The sequence below is a fragment of the Aptenodytes patagonicus genome, chromosome 3 (assembly GCF_965638725.1).
Source record: "Aptenodytes patagonicus chromosome 3, bAptPat1.pri.cur, whole genome shotgun sequence".
In the NCBI taxonomy this organism is placed as follows: domain Eukaryota; kingdom Metazoa; phylum Chordata; class Aves; order Sphenisciformes; family Spheniscidae; genus Aptenodytes; species Aptenodytes patagonicus.
The window spans coordinates 105,444,956-105,470,449 of record NC_134951.1 but is presented as its reverse complement, the minus strand read 5'-3'; the positions used below and the strand labels follow the sequence as shown (position 1 = coordinate 105,470,449).

General features: G+C 43.4%; 1 protein-coding gene across 1 annotated transcript in view; it reads left to right on the top strand.

The window, feature by feature from the left end:
• The first annotated feature begins 3,428 nt into the window (after nt 1-3,428).
• The window catches only part of KCNH1 (potassium voltage-gated channel subfamily H member 1), a 194,927-nt gene continuing 172,861 nt past the window's right edge, over nt 3,429-25,494 (top strand). Inside the window, exons 1-3 of the mRNA XM_076334496.1 lie at nt 3,429-3,516; nt 16,743-16,866; nt 17,113-17,219. Of these exons, the coding sequence (XP_076190611.1) occupies nt 3,444-3,516; nt 16,743-16,866; nt 17,113-17,219 (304 nt within the window). The 5' untranslated portion in view covers nt 3,429-3,443. The remainder of the gene's footprint in view (nt 3,517-16,742; nt 16,867-17,112; nt 17,220-25,494) is intronic.

Here is a 25,494-nt window from a genome sequence, read left to right as displayed (position 1 = left end):
AGACGATTTGGCGGTATTTTAGGAAAAGCTTTCTTACGAGATTTGTTAGAACAGATTACCTAGAGATGCTGTATGGCTGACTGAAGGGAAGTTTTTAAAGGAAGTTACAGTAGTATCTCTCAGGAGTGAACCTTGTGACGAGATGAAAGAGAGGAGCTCTGTCCTGTTCCAAAGTTTTTATTTCATAGGTACCATGGGGTTTAGTGACATTCCCACAAGTTAGTGCCTGGAACTAATGTTTTTATTGATGATAGAGTTTGCAACATGTTTGTGTGTATCAACACTGGAAGTTACAGTCATGTTAGTAAATGGATTGGCATAAATACAGGCTGCTGCCAAAAGGGGAGGTGTCTCAGCTGCCTTTCCTCATTCAGCACCAGTGCGGGGTTTCTTTTCAGGCTGGTTTTCAATTCAAGTGGGGTGACAAATACGCACAGCTTAGATGAAGGCAAATCTGTCCTTTTTGCAGCAGCAGCTGCTCAAAGTGATTTTGGAATGGTAGCTCAAGGCTCTGCAGCCAAGGGACGGTCTCTTACTGGGGTACTACAAGTCCTGACCTAGGGCCTTCTTCAGGAAAAAACAACAGGCTGAAAGAGCAGCACAATAAAATCCAGCTGAATGTCCTCTATAGCAAACTATGACCTTTTGTATTAGCCTTAAGTGGAAGTGTTAGGTATTAAGTTCTGTCCAATAGGCTTTAGCCAACAAGCAAATCAAGCAATTCCAGTTTTCAACTTTCCAAAAAAATGGTAGCTGGGGAGAGGTAACATCTAATAATGAAGTCAGACAGTGTACGTGTGCTGCTTTAAGTGGGGCTTTGCTTCCAGCTTTGTATCATTTGCAAAATTTACCAGCTGTGGCAAACAATGAGTATAGAATTCAAAATAATCACAGTGAAACATTAACACAGTGTCCCTCTGCACTAGTGGTGGAAAAATTCATATCACCAGCAGGAATCATATTTTGCAGTGGGGAGAAAGTCTAAAGGAGGTGGAAGATAAAGGAGAAATCTTCCATGTGCTATAACATTTTACTTGTTTGCAATGTTACAAGGTAGATGTAAACCCCAACCTAGCTAAAATGGTACCTTTGACTTGGAACTTGTAGGATTAAGCATGATGCTCTGAAAAATTAGACAATCAGAGACTGGACCACACAATGCAACACAAACTGCAGCCAGCCCACACTTCATGGACTTCCAGAAAAAATACGGCTTTTCTTTCTTACGCTGTGTCCCCTTACTCCCACTCCTGTGTACTTGCTGATTCAGTTTAAAATCTTTTTTTTTTTCTTTAAAGGCCTCAAAGTTTCTGTAATGTATGCCAGCTGCCAGATGTCTCCAAGTCATAGATATTCCTGCAGAGCCCGGCAGAAGCTAGGATAGCATGCACTGCTCTAGCCCTTTGGCAAAGTGGCTTAGAGAAATAACGAAACAGTCTTTCAGATCCCGGTTTTTCAAAACGTCACTCTCGGTTGTTAGCAGTTGTGCAAATTCAGTGTCAAAGGTTACAGTTACAATTTTTCTGGGGAAATTGCCAGAGAGCTTAAGATCTCTTCAGGTTTGGCCTGTGCTGCTGAAGCTAGCAGGAACGAAATAACCTGTGGTCTTCCTGTGTACAGTTGTTGGGGGTAGATTTAGGTATGTAAAGATGCAAATAAATGCTTCCATGGGATTTTTCAAAATCCAACAACGTTTTGGGGAGAATTAGTAGCCTTTTTGCAACTTCAGGCGCTTGATTTTTCTTTCCCAACCTGTCTCTCTTTGGCAGCAGATCCAGGGACGGCCAGTATACAGTTCACGACCGGTTCAAAAGCGGCTTCTGTGGCACAGCTACTTCATATTCCTGGCAGCAGGGCTGGGCCGTTCTGGGGTTTTAGGAGTCACCCAGGTCTCCGGCTGTGTGAGGGGCTGCCGACACTAGGACGCTCTGGGACTTGATCTGTAGCTCCTGCTGCAACAAGTTGTCACCTGCCTCCAGCCTTCAACTCTCCACAATACGTGGTGCGTCTGGTCACTTAAAAATGCTGTGGGAGGCAGCAGGTCGGCGGCAGGAAGATCGGGCTTTTGCCTGAGCACGGGCGTACAGTCAGCGTTCGGTCACAACCGCAGGCCACGCTGTGTAGCTGAATCAGGCCGTGCGTGTGGCTGCGGTTCCTGGCTGTGCGGTGGCCCTGGCCCAAGCATTACCCAGGAGAGAGCTGGCTGGGCAGTGCCAGCGTTCTGTGGGAGCAGTGCTAATGCTTAAAAAGCCCGAGTGACGTGGGCCATCGTCTTTGCCATGCTGTGTTTGCTCCTATTGTGAGAAACAGCTTTTCCCCAGACGTGTGATCATGTGGAAACACACTCATGTCTTGAATATGCCCTGAGATGCGGAGCCTGAAGGTGCTGCACTTAACGAGGCATTACAGCAAGTAAATGCCAGTGCCAGCAAGAAAATCTGCCTTTTAAATTAAAAAGTTCTGAGTATTTTCCATTTACTGATAGATTGGTAAGAGGGAAAGAACAAAGTCGTTTAATCCCTGAATGAAAAACCGTTGTAAATTAAATATTTCAAAGAGTTTAAGACCTGTCAAAGGTTATGTTTAAATATAACTGTTTCCACTGAGCTCGGTTTGACCGCATAACACTAGGTAGCCTTCTAAAAGAAATCGTCAGAGGAAAGTGCGAAACGCGAGCGCGGGCGATAACAGCAAGCGCCAGCAGCCGGCCGTGGGGCTGAGAGCGAAGCCTCCGGTGTTCCGCGGCGGCGTCCCACTCGGGGCGGGCGGCGGAGGTACCTCCCGCCGCCCCGGAGAGCTGCCGCCATGAGTTCGTGAGTGGTTTTAAAGCACTTGGAGTTTCTCAGCTTCCGGGGTGCACCGGTGAGGGGGCCGAGCCCCGCCGCAGCCGCCCCGGGCGGGCGGCGGGGGCGCCGTGAAGCGCCATCTGAGCCCTGACGGGGCAGAGCCCTCTCAGGGACGCCACCTCCCCCCGCTCCGCGGCCGTTGGGGAGCTGGCTCCTCGCGCGCCCGCCCCGCGGCCGGCGGGCGCCGCGTTTCCCCCTGAGCTGCAGCCGTGAGGGGTGAGGGGTGCCGGTGGCGGCTCGCGGCTCTGAGCTCCCGGGGCGGTCGGGCTCCGTGTCCCCCGCGGGCGCCCGGGCGGCTCGGCCGGCCGCCCCTCAGCGAGCGCCGCGCCGCGCCGCTCCCAGACGATGGCGCTGCAGCACCGGCCTTGCGGCGCGGCGGCGCGGAACGGCGGCGCCCGGCAGGGGGCGCTGCGGGGAGGTCCGGCGGCGGCCGCGGGGCTGCGGTGCGCGGCAGGCGGCGGGAGGGCTGATGCCGCACAGCCGTGCCGGTCCTGGCGGAGGCATGAGGCGCGCGGGGCGGGCGGGGAGCGGCGCGGCAGAGCGCGGGTCGGCGCGGCCCTGAGCGAAGCCTCCGCGCCGCGCTCCCGCAGAGCGACTATGGCCGGGGGAAGGCGAGGGCTGGTGGCGCCTCAGAACACGTTTCTCGAGAACATCGTGCGAAGGTCTAACGGTAAGGGGGGACCGGGGCGGCGGGGAGGCGCCGGCGCCCCGGGGCTGAGGGCGAGCCCTCGCTGGAGCGAAGCAGCCCGCCGCTTCCTCGGCGGCGGCAGCCCCGGGCGGAGGGGCGCTGAGCCCCGGCCGCTCCCAGGCGGTTCCGCCGAAGCGGCGCATCCAGGTGCCGGGGCCGAAGCCGGTGCCGCCGGCCGGCCGCGCCGCCTAAGTCCTGCGGAGAGCCCCCGGCCCGGGCAGCGGGGCGGCGCGGGGCTCCGGCTGCAGGTGCGCCAGCACGGCGGGGCGCCCGGGGAGACCTGCCGGCCGGGCTGTGCCCGGTGCGGGGCGAGATCCGCGCCCGAGGGGCGAGGCGGGGGCAGCGCCGGGGCCTGACCCGGCACGGGGGGCGAGGGGGGTCGGGCCACCGGTGGGGTCCGGCGCTCGGCGGGGGCTGCGGCTGCGGGGGCACGGCGGCTTCGGCCGGGGAGGCGGTGCGGGGATTCAAGATGGTCTCTGGGAAGGGAAAGCCCGGTGCTGGGGGATCGGCGAGGGCTGCCTGCCTGAGTTGAAAGGGAAGATTTGTCATAAGTGAGGAGAGAGTTTGCCATTTTGAGGGCTGAGGGTAGATAATTTTTTTTCCTAGTGCACTGTAACCAGGTCTTTCTCTTGGAAAACTGTGGAGTGGAAAATGCCTCGAATTTCACAATTGCATGCAAATACGCATTAATGTTATCCAGATTCTTTCACTTAGGGGCTTACCAAAAGCTGCTCCCTCAGTAAGCCTGCGACCATGCAAACGTTTATGTATTTGTTTAAACCTAGGCATGTGCATTTTTTTATAGCCATGAACCTAAGTTCTGCCATCTTTAATGCTTCCATTGACTTCAATGGGGTTACTTAAGGGATTAAGAACTTCTAGTATGATTGAGAATATGCAGGATCAAGTTCCTTTTGAAGACAAGATGACTTAATTAATTAAAAATATAGTCAGTTTGTTCTGATAAGGCAAAGACAATTAACCCTCTTGATAAGCAGCTAGAAACTCAAATTATCCAAAGAATGATTTTCAGTTTTTCTCTATTTTTTTCAATTAGGCAATATTATTGGAGAAATAGCCTTTGATAAGACCATATTTTCACATAAAATTGTGAGGCTCTTTTTATAGGTTGTTTCTCTCTGCAACTTTCCTGTAGAAGGGAAGGGGTTGGAAGCTGCATTCCTGAAAAAATACTCGCCATTCTTACAGTGAATCTTGCCCTCTTTTTTTAAAAAAAATGAAATGTTACATTGCATCACATTCAGGCTGCTTCTCTGATCTTCCAACACCTGTTATCTAAGGCTTTTCTCAAAACGGTCTTGAGTTTGTAGATTATTTTCTTCATTAAAAACCAGTTTTCCCTTTTGACTTTCAGTGCCAAAACCTTGATGCAATAAATCAGTTGAGGTTTGGAGACGGGAGGAATCATGCAGCAGAAGCTATGCTCTGTTTCTTCCTCTCTTCCCCCATTATTAAGAAGGTGTCATAACAGAGCGTGGCGCTAGACAGCACAGGTAAAATGACAGCACTCCCATTTCCAAATGCTCAGCAAGTCCTGAGGGCTGTAATCAATACAAGTTTTTAGATTAAGCTTGGTAGGAAGTGATGCACAGTTCAGACATATTAGGAGAAGCTTAGGGAAGTGACTCAGGTTTAGAAGCCCATTTCTTCTGTAATGCGCCTTCTAGTTTTTGCTGGACCCAGTCCAGCTTTGCTGTAAATGTGATGCCGTCACATACGAATGCTGTATGAATCAGTTCTAACGTGGGACCATCAGCCTCTTCTAACCCCTGTCTCATTCAGGAGACAAGGATAGTCTCTGTTCTCTCCCCTTCTGGCAGGGCTGTGCTGGCCAGCATGGGGGCAGTATGGAAACATGCTGGTTCCTTGTTGCCTGTCTCGTCTTGGCCTGCCTACTTGTCCTTTGAGTTGATTTGGGATGCCCACAGGATGAGTGCTTAAATGGGCCCATAAAGCTTGAGGTTTGGCTCCCCCTTCTTGGTTTCATTCGATTGGGTAGTAATGTGACCCACCATGAAACTATCCAGGCCATTTGGGATTTGCCAAATAAACCTTGGGCTTGTTGTCAAACTGTATTTGCTGGCACATACAAGCAAGTTAAGTAGTGCCAACAGATACTGAGTTGATACAGATATAGGAGTGTTCCTAATTTGGGGAGGATTCACTTTGAAAGGAGAGGAACTCGGTCATTGAACAGAAATAGATACTGAATAAATGCTTCACTTAAAGGTACTTGTATATGACATGCATCCACAGTCACAGGTGAACTGAGGAAAACACATTCTTGCTACGTGTTACATTTTGGGGCAGGGGGTGTTAACTCAGTGAAAGAGGCCATATGGTAATAACAAAATAATTGGCATGCAGGCTCTTTTGGAAGCATTGCTCTAAGGACGGCACTAATTATACAATTTTTTACCAGTAGTTTAACAAGGAATTCTTTGGACAGCCTTTCATATTAGATGTGGGACTGGTAAGCTGATGCACATTCAATGGCTAAAGGTAATAGCAGTGTACATAGGCATGCAAGTTCAGGGTTTTTCCGTTAGGGTTAGTATTTTGTTCTTGTTTATATCCCACCATCTGCAGCAAGACTCGCCTCAAACTCTGTTGGTCTGAATCATCTCCTTTAGAGTTATTAGGGATGAGAGCTGCTTCTTAGGTTGCAAATCAAATGAGACAGGTTCTCATGCACTAAATGCCATCCAAAAGAGCTAAGCTAGGGTTAGAAGCTGCACAGTATTTCCTCTCCACATGTTGGAGTAAAGAAGGAATTGAGAATTTCTTAGCCCATCCTGGGGTGGGGTGGTCTTATGATAGCGCACACAGGAAAGAATATATAAAGTGTCATCTGCCTAGACCTGTGGACCTCATCTGGTCCTCCGATTTCTTCTCACAAGAAGACTTAAGGTTCTTTCCTCTTTGAAATGAGGGACACCATAATCCTGCTTGTCTTGTATTTAATGTTTAAAAGCTGTGTTTCTATACTAGCGATGTAGAGCTAGAAAAATAAATGTTGCATGTAGTGCTTGGTTGACAAAAATTTGTTTGAAGCATTGAAATATTTAAAGACCAGAACACCCAATGGGACAGAAAATGAGCCCATGCTGTAAAACAGTGCAGTATGTAAAGAATCACTAGCCCCTGATGGTTACTGCTAATGTGATATTAATGTTTTTCTCGGGTAATGTAATACACCCACAGTATTACAAGTGCTGTAACAATAACAGTTATAATCTTGGTTCATGGCCAAGGCACCCAATTCAAATGGTGCAGTATGTTATAGAGAATACTGATTCTTTGTGATATTCCAATGCTTTATCAATAACTGGAGGCAAAAATACTTTTCAGTTTACATAAATGCCAGATAGATTCTGCAGTCCTTCCTTGGTCAAAATTCTCACTGAGGTACATGATAATTGTGCATGTGTAAGGATGGCAAAAGCAAGCCCTGTGTTTACATGGCTTTGGAATTTCAGTGGAAGTCACAGATGCTTTTCTGATTTATTGATAAAACGAGGAGGTTGGAATAAGGGGAGGTTAGAGGGCATAAGGCTTGTGTGAATTTAGTCTTGCTTTCACTAAATCCCATGGGAACACCCTAAGAAGACGTCAGGTATGGAAGCAAACCTGCACCCTTTGATGGAGAATGCAGCGAGTTCCCTGTAGAGGGAAAGAAAAAGCACCTTCAGACACAAATCTGAGAATAACAGACATTTCCATGATTTATGGCATTACTTCCATGGGAGACTATAAAGTCCCAGTACAATAAACATTCTGCAACCTGGGCATGCTAACCTTGTACCATTGCCTGAGACCTAGGAGGGAAATTAACTTTATTATAAACAGCTCTGAAACTGAAAAACCTGTTTTTCTGTTCAACCAGAGAGAAATGCAAAGGAAACTAACAGAGGATGAAGAACTAAACTGAGTTTTATTTTCATACTTTTGCACTTGAATAAAATGTTCATTTAAACAAAATGTTTGCAAAGGATCCTTAACCTGACAGTGCTGTGTCTGCTGCAACCTGGCCCTGCCTGCCTTCCCTACAAAACCTGAAGCAGCGAGCAGCATGGTATGGAGATGCAGACCTGGGTGCAGCTAAAGCGATTTGGGTCCAGAAGCAGTATAGGCATGCTCCCCCAAAGGTAGGGTTTACTATCTTAAGTGTTGTGGGTCTGATTGCTTTCAGACTGCGGAGCTGTTATGTTGGTAGGGAACACATGTATGAACATGACAAGCTCTGCATCACTCTTCCGTATGTGATGTGCCAAGGGTAGTCTGGTCCTGGGCATCACTGGGGTACCTCGTGCTACCGCAAAACTTCCGGTAAATAGCATCAGTCATCAAGAAAGTATTTTCGTACTGAGAACAGGGCTGCTTTTGTTGAAATCAGCAAGCACTTTTTTGGGGTGGAGTATACTTTTCTGTTTCCTTTTGATAGAATATGTTTAGTTTCCTGACAGTTCGTAAATTTCCATAATTTTCAATGACTCTTCAAGGAACACTGGGTGAAATTCATTATTTGCAGAGGACCAACTCAGAAGCCTTGTGCTGCAGGTAAATTACATCCTAGTGTGATCTAGTGAGGTTGTATTGAGTAGGAAATGCATTTTAGTGGCTGTTTTAGACATGAAAGTACTGAAAAGGACAAAGTTAACTGTGCACAGGGAAGAGCAATATTGAAGTATACCTTATGAGGTGCAATGTCTGGGTTAAGCTATCCTAGTTCTTAAAGCTCCCAAATGGGATGACTTGGAAGTCTGTAGCAGATATGCAGGAGGTTTTCTGCTGCATGCTGCCAGTTTAAAGTCTCATCCGGACTTCAGTGGGTTAATTTCAGCATAAAAAACCCAATGTAATGGATTAGAGGGGTCTGGCCTGGGAATGCTTCTCTTCCAAGAGCCTCTTGGAAGGCTCTTTGCCAGAGTCACACCTTGCAGAAAGTGCATGGAAAACTGCTGGATCAGTAATAAGATGGTGCTATATGTATGGAGTGCCTTTAGCTGAAGATTTTGTTTCTCTTGCAGTTACTATGGCTTGCCCTGTGCAAGGCAAAGTGAATGTTATCCTCTACAAATCTGGCATCCAGTGGTTGAACCTGAGTCTGTACCCTTTTGTATCTAATCCTGCAAGACCCAGTTTATTCAAGATTTCCTGTAAAATCACTTTTGGCTGAATAAAGTCCACGAGTGTAGATCTGTCTGTTGGCAGTGATTAAAACAAGACATTTAACCATCAAAGCAGCAGACCTTCAAAAACCACAAGGGGACAACTTGTAGGTTCCGTGTTAAGGACGTTTTCCCAAACTGAGAATGAAACAAAGGAAAGGGTTTTGTTTCTTCCTGCTCTTCCTTCTTTTCTAAGTTAACAACTGTGGAGATGCTTTTATTTTCATCCATGATTTTCATACAATTGGTCAGTACATCGAAATATCTATTCACTATTGACAGGTTTTTTTTCCTCAGTATCACTTGAGTTGAATATAAAATGTTTTTTTGCTGGCTTTTACTAGGCCAGAAGCTTCTAGTTTTGTGTGTGTGTCTTTATGCATTTAGAAATGTACGACCTGATTTCCTTAAAATTACTTTTATAGATAGTAAGAAAAAAAAGTACAACACAGAGATGATAGATAATGTGTTTTAAAATTAATGTTCTGAAAGCTCAAGAAGTTCTACTGTGATAATTCAACATATCAATCCATTTCTGCATTAAATCCTAGAACAAGATCATAAAACAAATCTTAATGAAACCCATTCATTGGAGAATTTGTTAATGCATTTTTGTAACTCATATAGCTAAAAGTGAGCAGGGAGTGCTTTTAAGGTTTTTGATGGTGTAGCTATAATCAGTAAATCAAATAGCTTCTTTAAACTGATGGAAGACCCGTATAATAGATGCAACTAAAACATGCTTTTTCCTGGATCTCTTTTAAGATCAGATGGGGGGAAAAGAACCCCTGACCAGTTAAATGGTGAAGTCTCACTGCTAAACAGTATTTTTGTCCTTTATTAAGAATGGTACAATGTATGACTCTTACAACTGATGAACTTTCTAATTTCTGAAGATTATCTCATGCTAACGTCACATTTGTCTAATGTTTTTCCCCCCCTTAATTTCTCGGTATGGACAGTACTTCAGGGACAGGCGAAGAATGATGCTATGCATAAAATACATACGACAGCTTCTGTGCACTTTCAATTTCAGCTATTCTTGTTCCATTATTCTGCACTAATTTGTTTTATTTTTAACAAATACAGATAATTATGAAGATTTTACAGCTACTAGTGTTGGAAGGATGTATTCTTTTCAATTTAAACTTTTCTTATGGTAGAGGCCTCCTTGAAATATTTGCTATAACAATGCAAAATAACATGTTGCGATGGAACTAGTAGTTTTTGTCTATACTGCTGGCTGAAATTAGCATTCATTTTCTGTAATGATTCAAACTGAGTCACTTGAAGTTGTTGTTTTAGTTAGTGTCTCTTTTGTTATTTGTGGTAAGTATGATGAAATAAATTTTTTAATAATTCTTTTCAGCCTGTACTTACACTATGCTCTGGAGTACACATGACAGTGTAAGTCATGTTTGAATAAAGCATGAAATGCCTGCATTTAGTGGATTGTGTTCATGCTGTAGCAGCCAAGGAGCTTTTAAATCCATTTTTGTTTCTGTAAAATAAATAGTTATGTAAAACTTCTATAAAACATGTAAGCCAAAATGAACCTATCTATAGGGTTTTATAATGTTGTTTTGTATTAGAGTGAGGCTGCAGCTTAAAATAATTTGGTCTTGATATTAAGGATGTACAATTTTGAGGTCACTATCATTATTCTATAGAGATCATTATTCTATAGAGAGATCAAGTTGTTCAATGGGATATTTAAACATTGACGCACTCCCACGCTAGGAATGAATACAAGGAGATACTGAGTGGATGTGTGTATCCATGTAACACCATTGACTTCTACAGGAGAATGTGGGTGGAAGAGCAGAATTTTGTCTTATTACTTTTCTTCTACCATGTGATTAGTCTTTCGGTCCTTTGAGCAGCTCTGTACTTGCGTTGAATACAGTTACAGCACTTCTGTTAAGATGAAAATTTGGTTGGTTCCTGTGTCTTTCCTCCCTGAAGTGTGAGCCTTGAATCCCATGTATGCAAAGGAAGGATTGAATAGGCGCTTGAAATTGTTTGACTTATTTGTACTGATTTAGGGCCGTATTTTGATCTCAGAAGTTACATTTGAACAAGGTAACTAATCAGTGTGACTAAATGCTTCTGTTTTACTTATTTCAAAGCTAAGACTAAACATGAGCAAAAATTCATACATACCTATCCTTTGCAAATTGTTAAAGCAAAAGCACGATATGAGCTGTGTGACTGTAGCAATTTTGACAGGCCTACTTATAAACAATGTTCTATTTCCATGCATTGTGTTTCTTACCAAAAATGAAACCATCTCTTTTTTCTCCATATCCAAATGATGCTACTTGTGATGCAGTCACCAGTTTGTAAGAACCAGAACTGTTTAGAAACTCATCTGTCCCTTGTACTTAAGCTCTATGGTACAGTCTTTAATCATATGACAGTTGCACATGATTTTTGCCTACTGCACATTTCTTATGCTGGCTGTGACATAGCACCTATGCTGCTTTATGCCCAGCTAACGGAACAGTAGCTAAGGAGGCTGTATCCCCCACCCCTATCCCCAGTGACCATGGGTGGGGTAAGAAACCTGTTTACTAAGCAGTTTGTTTAGTTCTGCTGTAGTAGTGGTTTGTGCTTTGTAATGCTAGAGGTCTAGCTTTGCTCCGCTGCGGATCCATGGGAGGAGTTTGAGACATGATAAAAAAAGACACGCTGGTCTCTATAACCAGGGTTATGTCCTCACCCAACGTGATGAAGGCTGTGGTCTGGAATGAGGAGGGCAATTTCTGTTCTGTTGGAGACTGATGGGAGAGTTAGCATGTTTGGTGAGGAGCAGGTCTTCCCACTACGGTGAGCCTGATTCTTCTTTCACTGAGAGGGGAATAAATTAGGAGCAAATCTTCTGAGTTTTGTATTTGTGTGATGACTGTGGGAAAAGATATTAATATATTTAAATTACATCTGTGCACTGCACCAACCTGAGCACACTTGTGGGGGGCTTTGACAGACCTGCATACATATCTGAAAGCACAGTGGGCACCAGCCTCTGTTGTTACCGAGGTCTGCGCTACAACTCACTGAGCAGAGGTTTCCTCTTGGTCGCCTCTGTGTGCTTCCTCTGTGCAGGCAGCAATGTGGGAACGTGTTGGGCAGCATTGTGAGAATATGTCTGGCTGCTGGTCTCTGACCAGTCTGTCCTGGAAGAGGGCTCGTGTCACTGAAGGGACAGGGAAGGCAGAACTGGTGTGCTGGCCTCTGGAAAGAGGTGGAGGGCTCAGCTTAGCAAGGTCCACCTTACAGGAGAGGCTGGGATGCTATGGGTGCGAATGTGCAGCAGTGCAGGGGAAAGGTAGGGAGGAAGCATTTCTGTAACTTGCTCCATGCTCTTTGCAAGGGGGTGACCTCTCCTCAGTCAGCTAGTCCTGACCAGATACATGTCTGTGAGGTGCTTGTTGTCCTCAGGCATTTTGGAGGTTTGAGCTGATGGACAGTTTTGGTTAAACAAAGCACCTTTGTTTAGATTCAGTAGATAAGGTAGTTTTGGTGAAGCTGGGTGTTCTAGAGACTTGCTGTCGCTGGTGGTGTATTTGCTTGCTTCTTTGATGGTGTATTTTGTGAGTGGGGGAAAGTACTGGCTTCAGTGACTGATCAAAATCCATTCTTACATTTTTGGAAGTAGTTAAAATGTTTTGCTTGTTGCTTTAAAGCAGCTGTGTCTAGTTTAAAGTGATAATCCAAAATGGGTCTGACATTTGAGTGTGTAAAGGCTGACATGTGGATATACTGCAGTAAACAGAACTGACTTGTGGAAAATGCAGGCTAGAAAATATGAAGTGAGGCCCTTCACAAAGTAACCAGTGCGGCAGACCCTCACCACAGAAGCCCGCCCTACTCATGCAAGTGACTGTGCTGCCTTTGGGTTGCCACAGTTCTTACCTGTGTTTCTGCAGCATGATGTGCTCTGTGCTGCGCTTCTACATATTTCTATGCCTCCCAGTGGTCTTGCTCAGACTGTGCTAAATGCAGCACAAGCCAGAACCCCAGGTCTTCTTTTATATGAGCCCGCCCTCTCCAGTCCCTAGCTCAGTTCTTCTTGGAGCTGATAAGAAGGGCCAGTGATGCTTACAGCTTCTCCTTGGGCCAGGCAATACTACTAACGCAAATGACATTGTGATAGAAATTGATTTCCTGGTAAGGGAGTCCTTTGAGTCCTTTCAAAGAGGTGCCTCAAGTCACTGAATAGTTTCAGTACTGCAGCTATCACATGTACATTTTACCCCCTGTCTTTGAAGATAATTTAGCAGTGGATTTCTTCATGGTCTTCCTCTGACCAACTGCTTTCCTGGCCTTGTTGACCCACTTGTGAGTCCCCAAGAGGCTTTGCCCTGTGATGCTCAAAGAGTTCACTAGAACATCCCTCGTGCTTGTTGTGCAACAAAGCCACAGCTGTTTCCTGGCCTCTGGGACCCTGTGTCCCTGCAGATGGAGAGGCAATATTTGCCTCAGTGGATGTTATTTAATATTTTTCTTATGTTAGGAACAATTGTTTAACAGATTATGAGCTGTCTCCAAGCAGCACGTTGTCAGGGACGTCAATGCAATTGAATGTAAATGATAGCAATGAGAACAGCCCTTCTACCTCCGGGTTATCTGTCAGAATAAACTATGCAGGGGAGTTATAAGTGGGAGTCCTTATTTTATGCTGTGTCTTGCCAGTGTTTGCACAGGCAAAACACTGTTGTTGGAGACACTCCTTCTGGAGAAATGCAGGTGTTGCATTCTGTGTTCTCCATGTAGGCACAGAACCGCCGTTGTGTCATTGTTTTGTCTTTAAAGAGATCTGGGAAGAGGAGTGAGTAACTGGAAAGAAATTCCTATTTGTCTCCAAGACCCTTTCTTTGCAGATGCTGGTGCTCCCACTCTGTGGGCTGTTAGGCCACAGCAAGTTTAAAAAAAAAAAAAAAAAAGTGGGTACAGGAAGTTTGGAAACCACCAATGCAGATCGTCTCTCCCTTTGCAACAAAATCAGAAACAAAGGAACCGATCATCCTGAGCCTGGTAACCTCCCAAGGAAAGCTGGCAGAGAGTGGTGGGTTGGAAACCTCTTTCCTGGCCTGGCAGTTTGGATGGTGCTACACTACAGCCTCTCTCGGCTGCCTGGCTGCTGTGCTCACAGGGGCCAACGGCTTCTCTGCAGGCTTTCAGCTACATGGGGAGTTCCCAAGCACTGGTCCATGCAGGGCATTTTTTGGATCTAGGGATCACCCCAGGACAAGCACTAAAAAAGTGTGGCAATGGAGCTGGAGGAGCAAGCCTAAAGATGAGTCAGGGGTGTGGTGTTGACTCAAGAGAATGGGTCCAACTTCAGTATTTACTTCCTGTGTGTTTGTAAGCTATGTAAAGCCTGGATCAAAGAAGGATGAAGATGCATGAAGTGGGAACTAGCTAGAAGTGAGGCACACTTGTAAAACAGTGGGATCATCAAAACCTCTGGCTTGCTCTTTGAATTGATAGGCACCCAAGTTTTTGCCTTTAAAGCTTTGTATGTACACAAAGATCACTCAGCTTGGTTGTAACTCACAACTAAACCCAACCTGGACTCTCTGATGAAGCATGCTACCTCCACCTCCCGGAGAGGCTCACCCAATGTAGACTAACAGGATTGCCTAATAGGGATGCATAAAATACAACAGCCAAGTCACACTGACTTAAAAACTCATATGGTGAGGATGTTAGCATCTGTTCTCTTCGGTAGCTTGATAATTAGAATGGTTAATCAGGAGTTGAAATGAAGGCTGAGCTTTCACTGCCCTTCGGTAGCCCCACATCTCGTAGGAGAACACCCAGACTGCGAGGCTGTAAGGGGGGAGGGAAATATTTGCATGTTCTCTAAGCATCCTTTGGAAACTGCCATTCCAAAAAAATCAGGCTTCATTGGGCCAAAAGGTAAGCAAGTGGGAATGTGATTCTTTAGCTCCTGCAATAATGGCAAAGAATCTTGGGTATTGTCTGTGAGAACTGGGCTTATGTTAAAATATTAGGTATCATAAATAATATAGGAAAGGAAAAAAAACCCTTAAAATATCCCCCTTTTTCATTGTTTTCTATAGTTTAACTTGGGCAGGTTTCTATTTGCTGTGCTAATGTTTTTCAGTTCTGTCTCACCAACACTATGCATGGAGCTTCCAGCTCCCAAGTCTTTGAGAGCTGGGCATCTAGGGGCTAGGCTGTAGCTGTCTTGCCTTTTGGTACTTAAATCCCCTTGTGGACTTAGTGCTTTGTTTTTACCTGTAAAAAGGGGATAAGAGCACTGTCCTACTTCACAGAAGCACTGCAAGGCTAGATAAAAGTAGGATTAGCACAGTAATGGTCATCAGAAAAGTGCCCTATATAGCTTTTAATTAAAAAAAGAGATTATTTATCCAAAGACAATGTTGAGGTTTAAGTGTGAAAGGAATGTCACTGCTTAAGTTAATAGAAGCTCTTCAAGGAGCTCTTGAGGAAGTGGAGAGAAGGGTAAGTTACCTTTTGAGAAGGGGAGATGGTGAGAAGGAATGTATGCATGAAATAACACCATTCAGATCAGGGCAGGACCTGGCCTAACGTTTGTATTGGCATATCTTTTGTCATTTTTTTTGATGAAAATTTAAAAATATCCTAACACAGTGTTTATAATAGACACTCAAAAGTACTTGCTTTAGCAATGAGAAATGACTTGGCTTACTTATTCATAGGAAGGGGTAAATGACATGTATTGTTTTTGGAACAAAATGCTTCAACCAAGCAAAAACCACGGTGTTTAAAAGAGGCTGTGAGAAACAAAGCAGTTAATGTCCTGAAGTTGTACTACTGGTGTATTTCATTCTAAAGAGTGTATAAAGATACACTTAATCATGCTCGTGGGATTGGGCAATGGATTTAGATAGCTACAGGAATGTTTTATTTAAACCCAGTTGAAGTTTGCAATGAGACAAAAGATTTTGAAAGGGAAAGTTAAAATAAACAGAACTCTTTGCAATTAATAGGTAAAATGTCTTGTTTGTGTCTCTTGGTTGCAGGAAACATTAATGATGGCTGTGTATGTTTGAACAGCTGGGGGTAGATCCAGAAAAGTAGGCAGTGTAGTGGACTCCCTTAAAGGCTCCCCTTAAATATGGATGCCTCTTAATCTCATGTGGCTGCCTAGCCTTTCTTTCAAAAGCCAGGGGATCTTTGCAGTTGTGAAAGGAGCCACCCACCATCTCTGCCTGCCTGCCAGTGCCCAAGCAGCAGCACTGCTGTCTGTCTTGGCACAGGTGTAATTAGTTGACTGCACAAGAGCCAAAGCAGCAGAGAAAAGCAAGGTTTGGGCCCAGCATTGGGTATGTTCATAATGTGAATGAGGTATCAGTCATAAAAACCAGTAGCACGCACAGATCCAGTGAGAATGGAGGCATGAATCCTGCTCAGTTTTTTTTCTTACTCATTGAAACTCCTTCTGGCTTGTACAGCAAAGAAAGTTCTTTCTACTGGTGTAAGTACTAACCCTAGTTGTCTGGTGTCTAGTTTGGAGCACTGTGCCGTACACGTCACACAAGAAGTATTTGAGCTTGTGTGGCCAGCAGTGAAGGCTGTATTGAGAGGAGCCACTGTGTCTACATTCAGAGGGGAGAAGTATTGGTCACGTGCTGTTTTGGCCGTGTGTAAGAGGCTTCACATTCAAACTGAGTGTCATGGTGGATCAGTGCCTGTGGCATAGAGGGAAACAGTTTGGTGAATCTGTCCTCAGTCAAGGGATGAATTTTACCTGCTTAACCATCATGTGTTTCACTTACATAAAACCATCCTCTTAAGCTTTGCACAAGTAATTAATATTTTTTTAAAATAAGAATTTACTTAAAATTAAAACTAGGAATAATCCTGTTGACTGCAGTGGGAATAGTATCTGGGAAAAACTGCAAGGGACTGAAGCAATCAGGATTGGGTCCTGAAATAAGTATTTCCTTCAATGCAACCATAGCCTTGTCTAGTGTCTAACTGATGTCTTCTTTCAAACAGATACTAATTTTGTCTTGGGTAATGCCCAGATAGTGGATTGGCCCATTGTCTACAGCAATGATGGATTTTGCAAGCTATCAGGATATCACAGAGCAGAAGTTATGCAAAAAAGCAGCACCTGCAGGTATTTGAGAACAGATTTATTTTCTGTTAAATAGCTTGTAGTGTTGTGTTTGTTGCTTGAGGAGAAAAGTAATCTGTTTATTCCAGTTTTGTCTTTTATCTCCTGGGGCTGCATCTGTCAAATATGCTTTCCAGGTGAAACAAAATCAAAGAAGGGCTATTTCCAAATAGGTCCTTTTCACACTGTAAACAAATTGTTTTGTGTCTTTGTCTAGTATCTGACTTGAATTTCTTGCTTTATTTGCAGTTTTATGTATGGAGAGCTGACAGACAAAGATACAATTGACAAGGTCCGGCAAACATTTGAGAACTATGAGATGAACTCCTTCGAAATCTTGATGTACAAGAAGAACAGTAAGTAGTTGATTGGTTTGTTCTTTAACGTAGGTGTGTAAAATTGTTTTAAATTATAGTGTAAACTGCAAGTCTGTTAGCCTGGAGGACTGTGCTTTATCTAGGGCTAAATAAACCCAGTTCTACCACTTGATCTACAAGGGAGAAATGAGAACATTAGGGATGAAAGTCACTCAGGGAGGCAGACAAAGCTCTCTAATTTGTTCTGACGTGTAGAGCGATTTGTGTGTGATGCTTTAAGACAACACTCAAGATTCCATCAGCAGTGATAATACACAAGCTAGGTTTGTGCAAATGGTTTCTGTTACAGAGAACATACTTCTTCAGTTTTTAAGAATTTGATATAGCAAAGCCAGTATTTAGATGTAGTTTTGGAATAAAAATAACCCATCTTTTGTTTTAGAAGCTGAACTACTTCTGACATTTTCAGATGAAACTGTCTTTTGTTTTGGACAAAAATTCCTTAATTGGGATATGATTTTTTCCTGGGAATTTCAGTCTGTCTGTAACTGCACGTGTCAGCAGATGAACTACTTGCCCAAAACCTGTTGTCTCATCTAGAGTGGACTATGTCATGGCACAGTTATTTTCATCTACGTAGTGTCACCTGAAGTGTAAATACACTGGGGTCTTCAGCCTGGCCAAATGTTAAGCTGAAAGCCTTCATTCTGTAACTTATTTTGCTCTTAACAATTTTGCCTTCTAATCATGAAACTGGTAGTGTCTGTGTACAGGGGAGGGTACTTTGCAGAAGCATCCTGCTAGCAGCTCCTTCCCATTACAGCTATGATGATCAATTTGATCAGTTCTGCATTAGTGGGAATGGGGGACTTTAACCACGAAATATAACATAAAATGCTATGATGTAATTTTCAAGAGTTAACCTAATTGCTGCCTTGTTTTTTGTTAGAAAGACCAGTTTTCCAGGGAAAGTTAATTCAATGTGTGTGAACCATTGGTCTTTCTGTTGAAATGACCAGCTGGTACTGACTGTCGGAGTTTGGTGAGAGAATCACAGGCCGTTCACAAAACCTAAAAGATAATACTTATGTATGCTAGTGCTGATCTGTGGATGTGTGGAGCTGCTTGTTTTCTATCAGAATTAATCTGTTCTTCCAAGAAGTGGTGGTGCCAAAGTATGTGGAATTGGTTTTTGTCATCTTTTAGGGAGGAAAAAAAAAGTTCTTAAGAGATTTTTTCTTCATCTCTCTTCTAGTCTTTTTTTCTCTTTTTAGCCTGTTCGAAGCATCATGACCTCTGACACAGCGCCACTGCTTAGGGCTCTTCTGGAGCACAGCTTTGCTGGTCCAACTGATTTTAAAAGCTATATGCGCTATCTGAATGGCCTTGCTTTGTGCTGCTTTCCTTCTAGTGTTGTCTGCCTCCAATGTTTACCTATTTCTTAAAGCTGATTTCTGTTCCTAGCTCAGTTAGTGGCCGTAGGGACCATATGCAGCTCACATCTATGCATCCAAAGCCAAGTAAATAAGCTGCAGTCGTGGCATCTAGGAGGGTCTGGAATTCTGTCTTAACTAACAGTGATTTGGCACCAAGAGGCTATGCAGCTACTCTTCTGTCATTGCTGCAGCATATGGCCTGTAGTAGAGCCTGGGGCCTCTCTGTCTTTTATGCAGAATTAAAGCAAGGTAACCGTGGAGTGAGGAATGTTTCCTGCCCTGCTGCGCACTTCCCTGAGGAGAGGCGGCCTAGAACAAAGTCCAGCTGTGCAGAAGCTGTGTTGTGCGACATGCCAAAAAGCAGAGCTGCGATGGTTCTGCTGTGTGCACAGAGGGTCACGGGCATAGGAAAAAGGAAAGCACAGAGCTTGCTTTTGAGTTTAACAAAACTCAGTGCTCTTAATGTTTGTTAGATTTGTGGCTTTAGAGGTACATTAACTACTGTTACAGCGACTGACTAATAACACTAGAGTTGTAACTGAAAAATATCAAGAAGGGGACATCCTGGAGCTTTTTCTCAGAATAAGCCACATCATAGAAAACCACTGTCTTGTTTACCAGTCATTTAGCACCCAGACTGCTAAGTGGTCTTGCCTTTGTGGTCACCTTACCTCTGCCTGCAACTATGGCAGTTACCTGCTCGGGCAATGGACATGATTGGTTTCAACCTACTCTCAGTTTGAAGGTTTTGGAAAGGACCCTGAATTTTGTTAGACGTCTTGTTTCCTGCTCTCTGTGTCTTTTTTTGTCTCTCTATTCTTCCCTCATTCTATTTTTCTTCTTCAAATTAGTCAGTACATTAGACAGAAAATAGATTTTTGTTGTTCTTTACCTGTCCACTCCCTCCCTATAAACTAACAGTCATGATAAATAGCAAGTTTTTCTTCCATTTTTGTGTTGTTCAAGAATTGGTACATTTTCCACAGCCTGCACATTTAATGTACTTCTAGCTGTTTTAACAATACAATCTCTATCCTTTTTGGGGAAAAAAGGAAAACAAAGCAGGAGTTTCAAGTTAACTATGATGTTGCTAGTACAGGTCAATCTTCACCTTGTATCTTTATGAGCAGCAGTCATCTCTCTCTTTCTCTATCTTAGTAACAATTATGTCCTGATCTTACACTAGACATGTCAACAATAGATTGAGACATTTAATAATGTTACTAGAAGTGATAGCTTTTTTTTTTTTTTTGGACACGGCGCTCTCCATGATGGTGACCCAGTGCTAGTATTTACTTGGTTGTCTGATAAGAATACCCCATCCAGATGTTGATAGGTACAGTGTATCCACCAGCTTCATTGCAATTCACGGTATCAACTCTAGAAACAACATAGGCTGTAGTAGTCAGAAGAATGATACAATTTTCTGCCTTCATCATGTTTGCATTTATGGATATTGTCTCTGCCCTGGCCTCCCCTTTCTCTGTCCAGCCTTCCCCCCGTCCAAAAGTGACTATCCTCCCTCTTTTCAGAACTTGAAGTTAAGATGCGATAGAGATTTGATGGTTCCTTGGGCTAGGCCCTTGATTACTTAGCAGATATGTGACAATCATTGTTATTCTCTGGAATAATTGCTTCCTAGAAATGCAGAGCTCCTTCAGGATGATTGGAAGCAATTGGAGCAAGCAGGTGCACAGCCACCAGATTTTTGTCATTGTTGCTCTGATGCCATCCTGTTGCATTCAGTGGGGATTCATGGTCATACCTGGAAGGAGACAAAGTGAAAGCTTTCTTTAATCTAGACTGCAAAATGACAGCAGACAGGTTGACAGTAACTTCATGCGAGAGCTTAAGTTCCGTTGTTTGATTAGATGTGAGTGTCCAATGATGCTGGAAGTATTGTTTATTTTTATATGGGAAAATCAAAACATTGCTAAGTCTCACTGAAATCAGTGGAGTTATGTTAACTTACACCAAGGAAGGTTACGGCCTAATGTATTAGAAAATATTTTGTATCTAGTCTTAGTCATCTTAGCTTATCTGAACTCATGCAGCTTAAACATCTAACTTCTTGTGAGACTTTGACAGCCATTTGTTAGGTTTTTACACTTTATGGTCAGCCTCATAAATTAAAATGGCTGAGTAAATTAAACTTGGACTTTCATTGCGTATTTTTCCATTTACAACATAGGTCTGGGTTACAAGCAGTGCAAAAGCAGGCTTCTAGATGCACTTGCTTCTATTATTGCTGAAGTAAGTTTTTGTAAGAATATAAATTTACTTGCTTCTGTCTGCCTCTGAAGAAGTGGTGCCCATTTGAACCTAACTAGAAAATCTAACCTGCTTTTCTATGCAGTACTCGATCTGCTTCAGTGGAAGAATATCTGAAGTGGGCTGGACTCTTCAAAACTAAAATGCATGAAGAGTTACAGAGAGTCTTCAAGCATCCCCTGTCTGAGCAAAGACATTCCCATTGCCTATGGTCTGCAGCAGCACTGCAGAGAGTGCAGTGCTCTGTGCTTTTTTCTTTTTTTTTTTTTCTCTCAGAGGTTTTCTACAGGTGGGGCCAGTGGAATGGCAGCAGCCAAAGGGTTGGCTGTAGGTAATTATTTTGCACACTGCAAAGTGGTTTGGATAAGCAGTAGCTCTTTTCTGAGTACATATATTATAGTGAGAGTACCAAAGGCTGGGCTTCACTTTCAGTTTGTGCTGGGGTTCACTTCCCTGGTTTTCTGGGTGCTTGAAAGTTTAACAAATTTAATACCATGAATATTTGTGTGTGGGTTTTTTTTTTGTTTTGTTTGTTGGGTTTTTTTAACACATGCACCATCCCTCACAGTGTATTAGAAGGCTTTTAGATGTCAAAGAATGACAAATAAGCCCAAAATAGTGATTTGGCAGATTCTACTTGCACTTATCTTTGGGACCAGTGCTTTCTACAGAGGTTAAAAAACAGATAAACAACCCCATCCTAATTTATAGAGAGCAAAATTCACTTCAGGGTGGTAGACCTGTGATTGCCCACCACTAGGGAGAGTTTCTCATAACTGTTATTGGTTAAAACCATTTAAAACCATTTATAATTTGTGTGTGCTGTGCCTCTAGTATCTCCAGATGGAAATCTTTGCTAAACCAAATCATTGCATAGGACCAGAAGCAGGAAAGAATGAGGGTGTTGGAGTAAAGTGGCATGTATCCTCCTGAGCCTCCCACTGAAATCTAGCTCCATATTTGTCAAGTATACACACCTGCATCTCCTCTTCTGTGAAATCCGTCTGCATGAGTTCAGTTACCTTCAGCAAGGTCAAATCTAAGTATTTTGGATTCATAAAACTGATAATTCCCATTGATCTTGTCAACTTCAAATGTGTGGGCAAGCAAGACCTGCTGTCATCTCAAATATATACAGAACAGTAAGACTTCCCAGTAGTGATCCTTAAATATTTTATCTGGAGTAAATGGAAAGAAGATTTCAAGACTTCCCTGTGTCTTCCCCTTCCTTATACTCACTTTCGGTTCTTCAGAGAACTCGGAATCAGGTAAACCATATCAGCATTGCTGCAGTACAAGGGTGTGTGCTGAACCTTTTTCCTACTGTGTTGTTTCAGTGTCATAGGATAACCCCGGTGCGTAGCAATTCCATCTTTGGGGACTGAAGTTGATTTTCCTTATCTTAGCATGTAAAGATCTGACCTTTAGAAGCATTAGCTGCCAGAGCATAGCAGCACCAGATGCGGAAAACATGAAGGTAACAGCTTTTAAAGTGCTGGAAATATATTTTAAGGTCTCTTAGTATTGGCACGGAGTGGTGAGCTACATACTGAGTTGGTTTGTTCTCATTCAGTGCACACTCTCTGCTCGAAGGTAGAGTCTATAGGAAGACTTTAGCTCTTTGTCTTGCGTGGTCAAATGTCACAGGCTCCTCTGTGCTCCTAGTTAAAATCTGTGTGGATATAGTGGCTTGCCTAACTCTTTCTGATCACACTTCATCAGCTGGTTTGCTAATTTGATATTGGACAAACTATGCGGTCTGCGTGGGATGGAGAGAAGCAGTCTCATACTGAGTACCTGGGCATAAGTGAAGCCCCAAAAGGGGTGACTTACGGTCAGCCGTGCTGTTGATATAAATGAAGTACTGCTGTCTGCATCACTGCATGTAGGAATTGGTGGAGACACAGCACATGCTTCTATCCTTTTCATTTCCATACTGCTTGACTGTTTACCTTCAGGGCAATACCTGTCTGATGACCGTTTGATTGAGACATTATCAAGTAATGCAGAGGTGGTGCTGCTTTGAGGAAACTTGCCCCATTCAGTAAGGGCAGTGAAGATGTCGGTTGAATTGTCAAAACATGTTTTTATTGTGTTTATAAATGAATTTTGTTTTACTTTGTGGAAAGAAAAATTGCAGTATTGCAGTTTTATTTAAACGATGCGCTTTTTGTAGTTTTGAAAAACAGCTGACCTCTTTGGTTAAATGGTTCAAGGTATGGGGAAAGAGCATATTTAGACAGTGATTTTGATTTTCATTATAGCCTATTGTTGTTTGACAGGAGGGAAAACTGAAGGAGAGGTCATCAGTGTGCTCAGGGGGAGAAGCTGGAATAGACCTTTAATGTCTCATTCACTTTGATACTATGAGAGTTTCTGAAGGACCTCAACCAGAGTTAAATAGCATGTTAAATGCTGGTGTTCCTGCTCAGCAAGGGGCTGAACGTACCACTGTTGAAATACACAGGACTGGAAAAGAGGAGAGGGAAGAGACAGTAGTATTTGTGTTACAGATGGGAAATTATAAGGTGTGTAGACATTTACTGTGTGTTAGTCTGGAGAAGACTGGGGACTTGAATCACAGCTCTTGAAATTGTCTTGCCTTTAAGGCAACACTGTTAAGTACTGTGCTCAGGCCAGTGAAGACTATTAAGAGCTGTATCTGTTAATTCTGGAATTAGCTACATAACTCTGGTACCACGAGACAGACTGGTCCTATGGCTACTGTCAGAAGTTCATTGTAGATTTTAATTTCTTCCCAGTTGTTCACGCTGCTTCTCCACCAGCTTTGAAGTGACATTCCCTTTTCTAGCAGGATTGGTTCTATGCCATTAGACAAACTCTGGATTCTTTCACTGTTGATTGCAAATCTAACAGAAGCCAACGTGGCTCATGAGTGTTTACTTCTTTGTTTGTGCATTGGCATTATCATTGAACTTCACCAGTGAGAGAGCTTGCCAGGACTGAACACAAAATGTAAATGAAAGTAGCTGTACTGTTGGAAACACTGGTAAACAGTTTCTGCGTGGCTGTACATCAATGCAGACTGGGGGCATATGGGGAAGTTACTCTTGTTTTGCTGTGAGAGCTCTGAAAGATGCTGCAGTTTCACTGCCTGAATAACCCATAGGCTGAATCTGAAAATCACATTTTTCATTCAAATGGCCTTGTTTGTGCCTCTTGCCAGTAGTGATTGTCTGGCGGAGCAGGGACATCCGCTTTGACACCAAGAGTATGAGGGCTGCCTGTAGGAGGTTGAAATTCTAGTTTCCGACCTGATTTATAAGTGGTTTATACTTTAAGCTTTCCTGTTTAATAGTTAAATAAACTGTTTAATGTTTAAAAAGTAAAATTCTTCTGATAATTAAATGGGTATGCAGGAAAAAAGCTGAGCCCAGCCACATCTTGGCTGAGCCTTTCAGTGTGTTCCCACAGTTCAGGTCCCAGTTCTGCTATGAATGAGCTCCTGGTTGCAGAGCACTGTGGAAAGCCCATGTAACGCACCACTGTGAGCACTCACCTCATGATTGTATTTTTATATCCACTTGTCTCCTATTCACAAAAGAGACTGGCAAGATGGTGGGGAACACACTGCAGAGAGAAATACTGAGTAATATTGGGGAGGCAGATACATGGGCCTGGCAGAATTTTCTATCTTCTTATTTCTGCTGTTGTTGTGTTACTGTGTAGATCCAAAACTGGAAGATGAGTTATGCAAACCACGTGTGCCACCTTAACTTTACGTTCTGCCCTGGAATACACCCTGTTTGTGGCACTCTGACTCTCTGGACATTATAAGGATACCCAAATAGTGACAGTCATCAAAACCACCTACTTTTAGCTATCAAGGATATTTGGCTCTTTCTCGTTGCTTGGGGGGCACATCACTAAGATCTACCTTTGGTTCTAGGTAAAACAGTGTTTTGTTTTCCTCTTTACTATAATGCAGCACAGGCGTGGGAATCAAGGGAGTCAGAAAGCAAGAACCATGCTGATATAAGCCCCTTGCCCTGCAGCAGCCTTCTACAGGTTGTCAGGAAAAGTCTTTCCTCTTGCTGCATTCAGAACATGTTAGAAAAATCTTGCAACAACCTATCATACCATAATCATAAAGAGAAGATGACAGCATGCATCTGACAAATAGCCAGAATAAGAGGGTGAACTGCATCCTTTCTGTTTCTGTGATGTGTACAGCATCTTCAAAAGCAGGGTAATAACTTTTTATAGCTGTGAGAAGCAGAGATGAAGCTGAGTATGTAATTCAGCCTCAATGCTATGAAGGTTAATATTATGAGCAGCGCATAGCAGCATGGCTGCTATGTTTGAAGTAGCAAAACAATACGAAGTGTTTTTGGAGAGGGGAAAGAAAATCCCTAATCAAAAAAGCAAATGCATGTAGATGGAGATCAAAAAGCAAGGCTGTAGATGGAGATCCTGGCTGATTAAAAAGTTGCAGTGTTAGTGAAGGGTGTTGAAGTGGGTAAAATAAAAAGCCATTAGTCACCAAGAAGTCTGTGTAAAAGCAAGATACGGATTTGATCAGCCTCAGAATAGTTCACATGTGAAGATGGGAAAAACAAGTAGGCAAGAAAAAATGGAGATAGGCA